Here is a 12,812-nt window from a genome sequence, read left to right on the forward strand (position 1 = left end):
GTATCCTTGAAAAGTAGCTCCTGGAAGCAAAAAAGTATGAGCCCCCCTGATCTACATAAACCAGACCATGAGCCCCACCCAAGTCTAAACTAATCCTTGTGTCATAGTAACAACTGATGCTGTCTTATCTAAAAGCGAGAGCATGTCAAGAATCCCGACAGAGTGGCTGTCGACAAAACGTTTAAGAGGAGTCTTGGGTTTCAAGTGCCACTGACGGGGGTGAATCACTTGTGTCGTTAAGGGCAGTGGGCAGTGTTTCTAGCGAGGGCGGCATTTCTCCTTGAAGCAACTGAAGTTGCTTTGGGTGCTAAAGTGTAGGAGCTGTTTTAAGGCAAACGGTCCTGACGCAGGTGGAGGGAAATTAAACATGGGAGTGTACAATGAACAAGGGTAAGGGGATCTACTTTGTTCATGTCAATAGAATAGAATACTAACTAATAAATCTCACATTGGAGTTCAGATAAGAGCCTTATTCCTGTTAAACCTCAAATTATTATTATTTTTTTTTCTCGGGTAAAATAAAACTATAGAATGTGTTTACCGTTTTTCATTGAACTGAGACGACCCATTGAGTTAAACGGTTTGCTCGCAATTGGCGCCTGCTTACCGCTGAGAATGTAATTTGAGTTTTAATCTTCTCGGATAATCATTTTTAGCTTCTTTTAACACTTACTGTACATCTTCAAGACCCCAAGTACTCATTGAGTCCTCAATCGAATAAGATCAAAAGGAAAGGGTTGTATCAGGAATTGTTTTTTACTATGATTATCATGCACAGTTATTTCCACTTTTGCCTTGGGCTGTACAACTACCATAGTGAATTCTATTATTTTTGTAAAAGATACAACTCTGAATTTATAATGTTTATCGCACAAAGTGTCCTGCAAGTCCATATGGTTCTGTTATGTCAATGTTATTGTTATTTTCACACTGTAGGGCATCCATTGAGGAGATAGAGACTCACAACATGGTGCTCAAAGATGGAAAAGACACTTCTGGCCCTCAGCGCCGTATGTCGACGCCAGACTCCGGTTGTACCCACTCAAGCAAAGTTCCCCCAAAAGATGTCACTGACATGATGTTTATGGGTCAGTAACTGCCTGCATGGGTTCTGGAGTATGGAAGAAAGTTTAACAAGTGTTAATGTTGCCATGATGGTGCCACTGACAGCTGGTTAGTCGCCATCGAGGGAGAAATTTTGTTACATCCTTAAGGCACCTTGGTGACACATTTGGAAAGAATAGTCCCTGAATGGGATTCATTACAAAAGAAACAAAAAAACAAACATGTGATTTAGTGTTCTTGGTATTGAAGTAAAGCAGAAATCCTTGCACAGGTGTTCAGTGTTTCTTATTCATGTAATTATATTCATTTTTTTAGGTCAGGCGATGAGTGCTTTGTTTTGAATTTTAGCTATTTCCACATTGTTTTCGCAGTGGGTGGATGGACCAAAGACGACCACTCTTGTCTGGTGGAGCAGTTCTGTCCAGAGTTTAATGAGTGGAAGTCAGCAGCACGCATGGTCAAGCAGCGTGGCGACGTCGCTGTGGGCACCCTAGACAATAAGCTGTACACAGTGGGTGGGGAAGACAACATTCGATGTAGCAGTAATGTTGAGAGGTGAGCTGATACGGATGGGACACTAATCAATGTTGAATTCCACACAGTTGTTAGAATTTATTTATTGTTTAATCATGCTAATCGTAAGAGCGGATTTGGTTTTAGGTAGTTTTTATGCTGTACCATGCATACCCGGAGATAAAGGGGGGGCCGTGGGGACATATCCCTCCTCTGATGTCCGAAAATGTCATTGCATGTAATCTGCCTTCCAATATATGCATTTAAAATTAAGCCTCTGTCGGTAAAATGTTGTCTATAAAAGTTGTAAAGCAATAAAACAAACAACAAAAATAAATGAAATGACCCCCAAAACAAATTTTTATAATGAGTCAAAACAGATCATGTGACTCGCACCTTAGAGACTGTCATTTGTTTTGCTTAGCCCAAAAAAAAAAAAAAAAACACCTGAGACAAAAAAAACGCTCTAAACTTTTTATTATAATAAATGTTCCTGGCTGGAATATTCAGTCAAAAAGGATGCGGCGTGTAATTCTCCACCAGATAACACAGAAAAATGCGCGCGCTCACACACACACCAAACGGCAACCCCCCACCCCCACCCCCACGCACACAGCTGGGATGCCTGTATGTACGAGCATGGGCTAAGCTACTATATGAGTATATATCTTGTAAGTTAATTTTATTGCTGCCACTGCGTTTCAGAGTCATCAACATTTTTACCTCCCCTGCCACAAAAGTCAAACTCTCTTATGGTACCATGTTGCACAAGTATGACAAAAGTTTGCAATTAAAATAAAACTTCAATGGCATTTAACGGAATGCTGTAACCTTCATATAGTTGAATTTTATATTATGATTCATATATTATTTTTCTTGCCAAATTAATTTGAGTAATAAAATTCTTTTTGAGGCATGCACTCATGAGTAGCTTGTGTGTAATCCTGATGATTAATTTTAAAAACGCACATTTTGATAAAAATATGACTTTTTTTATACGTAGATTATTGTCTCTATTTTGATCAAGATGTACTGTATATAACTGTGGCTTTAGAGGTTGTCTATAATTTGAAAATTAGCATCTCAAGCAATGAAGTTAACTCCTTTACTATAATGTATTAACAATTGTTTGCACCTTAATGCGAATCTTGTCAAATATTTAGTGTACATGTGTAAATATTTTACTTGCATGTTTTTTTTTTTTGTATTTCTATTTTAAGGCAAGAAAATGTTTTGTTAATTTATTTCTATTTACCGGTAATCAGAATGTGCATCCACCTTTACCACCTTCGACCTGCCTTGTACTATTACAACCCGTAGCAAAAAGTATGGAATCACCATTCTCGCACGAGCACTCACGCAGACATTTTATTATGTAGAAGAAACTCAGATTAGATCTTTAAAAAAATCATGAATTATTTCAAAAGTGCAACTCCTTGGCATTCAGCAACACTAAAAGAAATGAATAAAACACATTGTGGTGGTCAGTAAATCTTACTTTTATATAGCAAGTGCAGGGAAATAAATATAGAATCACTCCATTTTGAAGAAAAAAATATGGAATCACTCCATTTTGAGTAGAAATACAGACACACCCAGTCAATTTCCTTTCCTAAATTGGGCCCCTGCCTCAGATTAGATCTGCTCGTTAGTCAGCAGTTAAAAACAGTGCAGTTATCACTCCTTAGAGTGCTTTTGGACCAAGTGGATTCACAAGAATCATGGCTCGAACAAAAGAGATGTCTCTTGAGACCAAGGAGAAGATTATCAAACTTTTTCAAGACGGTAACGATACACGTATGGTTGCCAAAGATGTGGGCTGTTCACAGTCAGCTGTATCAAAAATATGGACCAAGTACAAACAGCATGGCAAGGTTGTTAAATTTAAGGGTACTGATAGACTGAGGAAGACATCCAAACGTCATGACAAACAACTAAAGGCCATATGTCTTGAAAACAGAAGATGTACAACAAGAATGATGAAGAAGAAATGGGAGGAAGCTGTAGTCAAGGTATGTGACAGAGCTGTGCAAAATCTTTCAAAGGAAAGTGTTTTTTTATACAGAAAAGCTAAAAGGAAATGATCATTGACACTTAAACAGAAAAGAACAAGACTGCAATGGGCTAGGGAGAGGCAACCATGGACTGTGAATGACTGGTTGAAGGTTATTTTCAGTGATGAGTCAAGAATCTGCATTGGACAAGGTAATGATGCTGGAACTTTTGTTCGGTGCTGTTCCAGTGAGATTTACAAAGATGACTGCCTGAAGAAAACATCAAAATTTCCTCAGTCCTTGATGATATGGGGCTGCATGTCAGGCAAAGGCACTGGGGAGATGGCTGTGGTTAAATCGTCAATAAATGCACAACTTTACATTGACATTTTAGACAGTTTTCATATCCCTTCAATTGAAAATATGTTTGGGGAAATCGTTTTCCAAGATGAAAATGCATCATGCCACAGAGCTAAAACTGTTAAAGCATTCCTTGGAGAAAGACTCATCCAGTCAATGCCATGTCCTGCAAATAGCCCAGATCTTAACCCTATTGAAAACCTGTGGTGGAAATGGAAAGAAATGGTCCACAGCAAGGCTCCAACCTACAAGGATAATCTGCCAACTCCAATTAAAGAGAGTTGGCACCAAATTGATGAAGAATACTGTTTGTCACTCATCAAGTCCATGCCTCAGAGACTGCAAGCTGTCATAAAAGCCAGAAGTGGTGCAACTAAATACTAGAGATGTGTTTTGATTGTTATTCCTTTGTTTGTTTCTCATGATTCCATACAGTATATTTTCCTCAGAATGGAGTGATTCTATATTTATTTCCCTGCACTTGCTCTATAAAAGTAACATTTACTGACCACCACAATTTTATTCATTTCTTTTAGTGTTTCTGAATCCTAAAGAGTTGCACTTTTGAACAAATTTATTGTTTTTTCAAGCTTTTTATCTGAGTACTATGTTCTGTTCTATGTTATAAAATGTCTGAGTGAGTGTCCGAGACTGGTGATTCCATACTTTTTGCTAGCGGTTGTAATAAACTGACCCAAGCTCGTATGAAAAAAATAATTGTGGACCTTCAAGATTTGTATTTGAGGACCCCTGCTGTAAACTGTCTCAGAACAAACGTGGCTGCATGTTTGATAAATGCGTCTCAACACTTGCCCTTCCATTCCAGACACATGTTGCTAGACATGTAAGTGAACAGCAGAGGTCAGCAATAAGTCAGAATATATTTGTGGCCTTGCAGACAATATGAGTCATTTGGGACAACTGCACAAGGACACGCACACATGTACACTATAGGCTTGGCTCCCACACTATCAGATAGCTTGAAGCGGTCGGCTACTCTCCAGATCCCAGAGAGAGGCACTTCCTGACAAAATGAGCCTTAATGATGAGCGTGAGTTGGGAAACATCAACTTTAGTCTGCCATCATCACAGCTACCTGAGTGCATGTAAGCAATCCCCAAGGCTAGTTAGAGTGCTGTTGTGGGATTTTAAAAGGCTTGCAGGTGTCCCTGGCAATCCAGTAACAATTGAGTCAAAGTAATGAAGAAAAAGATCAAATGACAAACTGCTTTCCAGTCACAGGATGAAAGTAAATGAGGCGTTTTCCCACTACATTGTTTGGTACTCCTTACTGAAACTTTTCCATTGACAAAATTAGTTAGGAACTACGCGGCACTATTTTTGGTTCCAGGGGTCACATGGTAACATGTGATAACATTAGTTTGAGGACCTTCTCATATGGTCAACTTTCTGTAGCTAACAGAAAAGTAAACACTACAGACCCTCTTTGCCCTCCATTGTTGTCGTTTTTTTGGGGTTTTTTTTGGTTTTTTTTTTTTTTTTTTTGGCCTATCTTATTCAGACTTATGAATACAACCCGGGCTGGTTTTTGCAGTTTCCCACGAGCATCACATTCAAGGCAGCTGAGCCAAGTCTGAGAGTAGAAATACAGCAAAGGGTCAACTATGTAATCACTACTAAATGTCCTGTTGGAAATCCATGAGGAAGTGTGGAGCCCTTCTGGTGCCAGGATAGAAAAAAATATTTTTCATATATAATCTGTACTCACAATTCTGTAATATGTACAGACAGTTTATTAATCTTTGGGTACAGATTTGTCATCTGTGGGTACAGATGATTGAATTTTGGGGGCAGTTTACTCGTATGTACCCACAGTTTAGTATTCCTCACCCACAGTAAACTGTATCCGCAGTTCCCTCGTTTGTACCAACCGATTACTAATTTGTACACACAAACTACAAAATTGTGGGTACCTGGAGAAGCAATTTAAATAATCATGATTACCTAAGAGAAAATACATTTTTCCTTTACTGGCAGCTCGGTGGCCGACTCACCCAAATTCAGATGGGATAGGCTCCAGCATACAGAGTGACGATAAGCAGTATACAAAATGGATGGTTTTTTACATTGCCAAGTTTATTTATATGATTAAATGTATTTCAATATGCTTTTTGTGGAATAACGTCCATAATGTCTATTTAACTTGCCCATCGGAGCACCATCATCCATTTGTTTTCTATTCAAACAACTAAGTGAACGTGACAAGCATGAATAACCAATTTTTTCATCATACATGATTGATTGTAAACCTAGAATTCCTGCCTAACAACAAGTGTCTGCAAAGATATGACATATGACCAGAAAAAAATGATAACTAATTACGCCCATTCCCGGTTGTGATGTCTCATAAAGTGTTTTTTGTCTGCCTTCACACAACCTATGAAACCCCAACCCGGCTCCCCACAACGACAGGTATGACCCAGACACAGACAGCTGGAGTGCGGATGTAGCACCCTTGAGCAGCCCCCGCAGTGGAGTGTGCGTGGTGACCATGGACGGATACTTGTACGCTATTGGTGGACATGATGGTATTGCAGCCATAAATACTGTAGAGAGGTACTGCGGAATTGTTTCAATATAAAAGCACAATATACTGTATTATTAAACACAGTGGTGAATGCTACTGAATAACAATCCTTTACCCTTTGTGGGTGCACTTGTTAGAATGTTCTTTCTGACGGTCCTTAAAAGCATCTTATGTAACATAGTTAAAGACGTGGAGAAAAAAAGACATTCTGATGACTAACAAAGTAGGTGTTAGATAGGTGTTGTTATTGTTTGTTTGGATGCTGCAGGTACGATCAAAAGATGAACGCGTGGAGCAAGCAAACGCCCATGCTGACAAGACGCAGCAGAGCTGTGGCTGCTGTGCTGGGAGACCACTTGTATGTGATCGGAGGCAATGATGGAGTCCGGACGTTGAATTCAGGTACTGTACAACATCTGATGCACAAGTTAAGTTATCCCCCCATTATGCATAAGCAGGTATCAAAGAAGCTTTTTTCCCCCTCAATTTAAAAAAAAAAAAATGACGTCACTCATTTGTTTTTACAATTGAACGACTGTCAAGCAATTTATATGATACTGTCCCTGGGAATTTTTTTTTCTCAATATACAGAAACAAAACGTCCACAATATACATTGATTTTGGGTTTTTTTTTTTTTTTTTTTTTTTTCTTTACAAAACATACATTAATATTTGCAAAACATACATAAATACATGATATTTACAAAACAGAAACAATGATATTGACAAAAATAGAAAAAACAACTTTCATGACTGCTACAAGTTTTCGAAAGAATCTTCAAATATTTTGAAGTGTCTCAAATGTGGCACATTTGACATGGATTTCTAATAAGAAAATCTTACTTTATCTGGAACACTACTTTGATTGGGGATACTGCACCTGCCTGCTAGCCTAGCATCAACACAGCCCATCTGGGGCCGGACTCAGCCTTGTTTATTTTCTAGGATGGCACTGCAAGGGATCTCGAAGTACATTGCACTTTTCTAAGCACTAGTCAAATGTCGCGAACACCCGATAGCCTCTGGTCCAGGTTCTGGAAAATCGCTCTGGGTTTGCTGCACAAATCTCACCCAGACTCATCGAAGTGCATCCTCTTTTGGAAATTCAAATGTGGAGAACATTAAATTTTAATTTGCAACACTCTTATATCCACTAACAATGTAATAGTTTTGTCATTTTGTGGTGGAAAGCTCAACCTGTGATGCACAACGTTGACCATCTTTCTACATCTGGTCCCGCTTGTGACGTAATCTCCGAAAACTGCCGAGAATACTTGATCGCGACATTTGAATTTTCATTTGTTACTGATGACTTGTGGTACTGATCAAAAATGCCTTTAAAAACACTGTGCCACTGTATTATTTCAAAACAGGTTTGGATTATGGAAGAGTTCATTGTATATTTTTAAAATCTTGGCATTCATTTTGTGTGAAATTTAATACTATGGGTCTGCATATTTTTATGTCGATCAGACATCACTACTAATGCATGCTCACATAGCCTCTCCTAACCACAAACACGGACAAATGCAGTCTGACCTTATCAAAAGATAAACATCAGTTATGTCGTGCTGCCACCCGTTTTGACTATTTCTGTCTATGAGAAGTTCATGCTTGTGAAATTCCCACAAACTATTTTGGTCAACTTCAAGTGCAGTCTTTTTCCTTTTTCATTTTACAGTAACTACTAAAATAATTAGGCTTGTGGGACATTTTAGTTAGCTCCATTATTGTTTGTTTTTTTTGTTGAAGCTTTTATGTGCAACCATTGTACTAGACAGTAAATAAACATATTCTAAACATTTCACAGTGGAGAAATACAACCCTGAAGACGGCACCTGGTCAGTATGTGCCCACATGTCCACTCCTAGGGAGAATGCGGGCTGCGCCGTGTACCTGGGACACATCTATGTGGCCGGGGGGAGAGACGACCTCGGCTTGAGCCTGTGCTCGGCGGAGCGCCTTGACCCGGACACCACCAGGTGGACTCCTGTCAAACGCATGAGAAGCAAGCGGGATAATGTGAGTAGACACGTGTGGGAGTAGAGGCCGGGCCCTGGGAAATGTTACCATCAACTTCTTTAAAACAGGTGACATCGTGAATGAAATGATGTTTCTGTTTCAGGTGTCTCTTGTGGTGTTCAACGCTGCTTTACTGGCCGCGGGGGGCACTGATGGAGTGTCAGATTTGAAAACAATAGAAGTTTATAATAGTGAGAGCAACTCATGGAGGTAGGATGAGAATCTGCGCATCCCTCCCAGTTTTGTTTGACCTGTAGTAAAATTGTCTTTTCATTGGTAATGTTCCACATTCATTTCCAACAATGTGACTGGAAGAAATCTGGAGTCATAAAAGATTAAGTTAGCATACTCAATTACCGTAATCAATCAAATGTTAATGTACTCTTGTGTATGGTATGCAATCTAAAATTAACCCTCAAAATACTTCATATCTGTGAGCCAATTCACTAGTATTTATGATAAAGAAATAAATAAGAATTAAATACAATTTTATGTTTATGATATTATGCAATTTTCACTTATATTTTTCAAATAAGTAATATATGCATTCATTTATCTTCCATACCATTTATTTGAGTGTCACCGGGGTGCTGGAGCCTATTTCAGCTAACTAAAGTGGTATGAAAAAGTATCTGAACCTTTTGGAATTTCTCGCATTTCTGCATAAAACATCCACCAAATGTGATCTGATCTTTGTCAAAATCACACAGATGAAAGTACAGTGTCTGCTTTAACTATAACCACCAAAACATTTATAGGTATTCATAATTTAATGAGGATAGCATGCAAACAGCGACAGAAGGGGTAAAAATAAGTAAGTGAACCCTCTACCTAAGGAGACTTAAAGAACAATTAAAATCAATTTTTAGTTTTAAGTCAGGTCTGTGCCCAATCACTGATGAGTGGTTTAAAGCTACCCAGCCCACTATAAAACACACACCTGGTAAGAAATGTCTTGATGAAAAGCATTGTCTGATGTGCATCATGGCTCGGTCACAAGAGCTGTCTGAAGACCTGCGATCAAGGATTGTTGGATTTGTATAAAACTGGGAAAGGATACAAAACATCTAACATCAAATATACATCTCTAAAAGTCTTTATGTTCATCAATCGACAGTCAGAGAAGTTGTCTACAAATGGAGAGAGTTTGGCACTGTTGCTTCTCTCCCAATGAGTGGCCGTCCACCAATGATGACGCCAAGAGTTCAGCGCAGAATATTAAGCGAGGAGAAAAGAACCCTAGAGTTTCTGCCAAAGACTTACAGAAATCACCGGCACAGTCCAGTATCTCTGTGCACACATCTACTATAATGTAAAACTATGGCCAAAAATGGTGTTCATGGGAGGACTTCACGGAGGAAGCCACTGCTGTCTAAAAAAACATTGTTGGTCGTTTAATGTTCGCAAAAAGGGACTTGGACAGTCCACAGAAATTTTGGCTAAATATTTTGTGGACTGATGAAACCAAAGTTGAATTGTTTGGCAGTAACAGACAGTCATGTGTGGAGGAAAAATGGAACAGCTCACCAGCATCAATACCTCATTCCCACTGTGAAGCATGGTGGAGGGAGCATCATAATTTGGGGCTGTTTTGCTGCCTCAGGGCCTGGACAACTTGCAATCATTAATGGAAGAATAAATTCAAAACTTTATCAGGATGGTTTGCAGGAAAATATGAGGCCGTCTGTCAAACAGTTGAAGCTAAAAAGAGGATGGATGCGGCAACAAGACAATGATCCAAAACAGAGAATTAAATCAACTTCAGAATGTTTTCAGAAGAACAAAATACATGTTCTGGAGTGGCCAAGTCAAAGTCCAGACTTCAACCCCATTCAGATGCTGTGGCATAAGGGTTTAAATAAATCAGCGATTCATGCCAGACATCCCAGGAGTCGGACGGAACTACAGCAGTTTTGTAGAGAACAATGGGCCAAGATTAGTCCTGATCGATGTGCCAGACTGATTTGCAGCTACAAGAAGCTTCTGGTTGCAGTTATTGCTGCCAAAGGGGGTGCCACAATATTAGATGTGATGGTTCACTTACTTATTTTTCCCCCTTCTGTCATTATTTGCATACTATCCTCGTTAAAAATCGAAAACCTGTTAATGTTTTGGTGGTTTTAGTTAAAGCAGACACTGTTTTTTCATCTGTGTAATTTTGACAAAGATCAAATCACATTTCATGGTGATTTTATGCAGAAATGTGAGAAATTCCAAGAGGGTCAGATACTTTTTCATATCATTGTATGTGCAGAAGACAGGGCACACCCTGAGCTGGTTGATGGCCAGCAATTAAAAAAAAAAAAAAAAATCAGAAAATTGAGTCCTTCACTTTTCAAGCCCATGAGCAGTGTTGCAGATGTGCCACTCTCCCACCAATTTATGCCGATATTTTTTCTTTAGCTGCTCGTTATATTCGAGAAATTTAAAAAAATTTCATTGTGATAGGCAGCGGCAGTTATAGCGTGAGCATTATTAGTGGCATAAATACAGTTGGTGACAACAATGTTAGCAATCGTCTCAGATACATACGTTTATTGAACACATGCACTGTGATGCAAACTTTGTTGTTACTTTCAGAGACACTTAGCTAAAAATGTACAGAGCAAGACTTGCGTCAAAACAGAGTGACTTTGTGATTCATATGCGAGGCTCATACTGTATGTAAGCCCTGAAGCTGCATCACGCATCTGAGGGCCTTTCTGTCTGACCGGTTCCCATCTCTTGTCTGTTTTTAGACACTTTGGAAGTATGAAGAGCAAGCATCCAGGAGGCAGAGTGGCTGTGCTTTACTGAGACCTAACAATGAAGCGTTATTACATGAGCGGGACAGAACTGATAAAGAAACGATAGGCTAATGGATGCCTTTGTCATGCTCCAGGACATGCTGTGATAAGCTTCAAGCTCAGGCAGCATAATGACTGAATAATTGAACAGTTCGCTCAAAAATGAGTTGCATTAGTAAACCACCAGTACAAAACAACTCCACACATTCAATTGAAGCGCATTAGGGGCTAAAAAGGTTACCTAACTGCTATTTTTATGTCAGCTGCTTTCATAGAAAAATGCATCTCTTAGAGATGGTCCATACATGCATTCGTGATTAGTGTTGTTTTGTGGATAACGTAAAATACAAGAGAACCTCTCGGGTATTTTGAAGTGTTGTTTCCCAAAGGAAATAACGGAAGGAGAGTTTAACAAGAGCTTTACAAAGAAGTTAATTCATTTATTATTTTCAGATGTGTATATAAAAAAAGAGCCAGTATAGATATCAGTTTTTTCTAAACTAATAAACTCATTTCACAAAATACAACAACAATCTCGTCAAAAGATTTAAAATGAATTTACAACAGCAGCTCTCTTTGGGTTTAAAAAAAAAAAAAAAACAACAACATTGAAGAGAATTTTTACATCTACTACTGTATTCAGGGGAAAAAGGTTAGTTAAATAGTTGTTTTCATTCTTTTTGTTTTGGCATGGTTTACTCAGTCTAACAAAAGTATGCCACCATGTTTACATTGGAATAACCCCCAGATAAATGTGAGTAAGTAGCTTGAGTCGCTGTAGGAGTAAAGCGTCAGCGGTTTGATTGCTGGCTTTGGCTGCCTACTGTTGACTGTTGATTGTGTACTTCGGCAAGGTACTGAATCCTAATTTTCCCCAAGTGGGTCGGTACCACCTTGCATGGCAGCAGGACCATTGGTTGTATGAATATGTGCTTGAATGTGAACTAATGTAAAGTGCTTTGGGCATGATAAAAAGATGGAAATGAATGTGCTATAGGCCTATACAGTCATGGATGAAATTAATGGCACCCCTGGAATTTTTTCAGAAAATACAGCATTTCTCACAGAAATTAATGCAATTGCAAATATTTTCAGTATGAATGTGTTTATTTCTTGGATGTGCATTGGAAAAACACAAAACAGATGAGGAAAAAAAGTATAAATTGACAAAATTTTAGACAAAACTCAAAAAGTAGGCTGGACAAAATTGTTGGCACCCTAACAACAATATTTGGTTGCACATCATTTGGAAGAAATAACAGAAAGCAATCGCTTCCTATAACCAACAACAAGTTTCGTGTACCTATCAGATGGAATTTTTGACCACTCTTCTTTTGCGAACTGTTCCAGGGCTCTCAGATTGGAAGGGTGCCTTCTTGCAACAGCAATTTTGAGATCTCTCCTCAGTGTTCAATATGATTTATAGTAGATCTGGACTCACCGATGGCCACCTCGGAATTCTCCAGCGCTTTGTCTCCATTTCTTGGTGCTATTTGAGGTATGTTTTGGCTCACTGTCCTGTTG

The 12,812-nt window shown here is 38.8% G+C and overlaps 1 protein-coding gene across 1 annotated transcript; it reads left to right on the forward strand.

Moving 5' to 3' along the window:
- The first annotated feature begins 329 nt into the window (after nucleotides 1–329).
- si:ch73-29c22.1 (kelch-like protein 20) lies at nucleotides 330–12,520 on the forward strand. Its single transcript, XM_057832756.1, has 8 exons — nucleotides 330–390; nucleotides 937–1,088; nucleotides 1,437–1,620; nucleotides 6,366–6,509; nucleotides 6,749–6,882; nucleotides 8,291–8,502; nucleotides 8,606–8,712; nucleotides 11,241–12,520. The coding sequence occupies exons 1-8, from the start codon at nucleotides 368–370 to the stop codon at nucleotides 11,296–11,298; spliced, it is 1,014 nt and encodes a 337-aa protein (XP_057688739.1). The 5' UTR covers nucleotides 330–367; the 3' UTR covers nucleotides 11,299–12,520.
- The last annotated feature ends 292 nt before the right edge of the window (nucleotides 12,521–12,812 follow it).

This window comes from Corythoichthys intestinalis, chromosome 3 (genome assembly GCF_030265065.1).
Source record: "Corythoichthys intestinalis isolate RoL2023-P3 chromosome 3, ASM3026506v1, whole genome shotgun sequence".
Lineage (NCBI taxonomy): Eukaryota > Metazoa > Chordata > Actinopteri > Syngnathiformes > Syngnathidae > Corythoichthys > Corythoichthys intestinalis.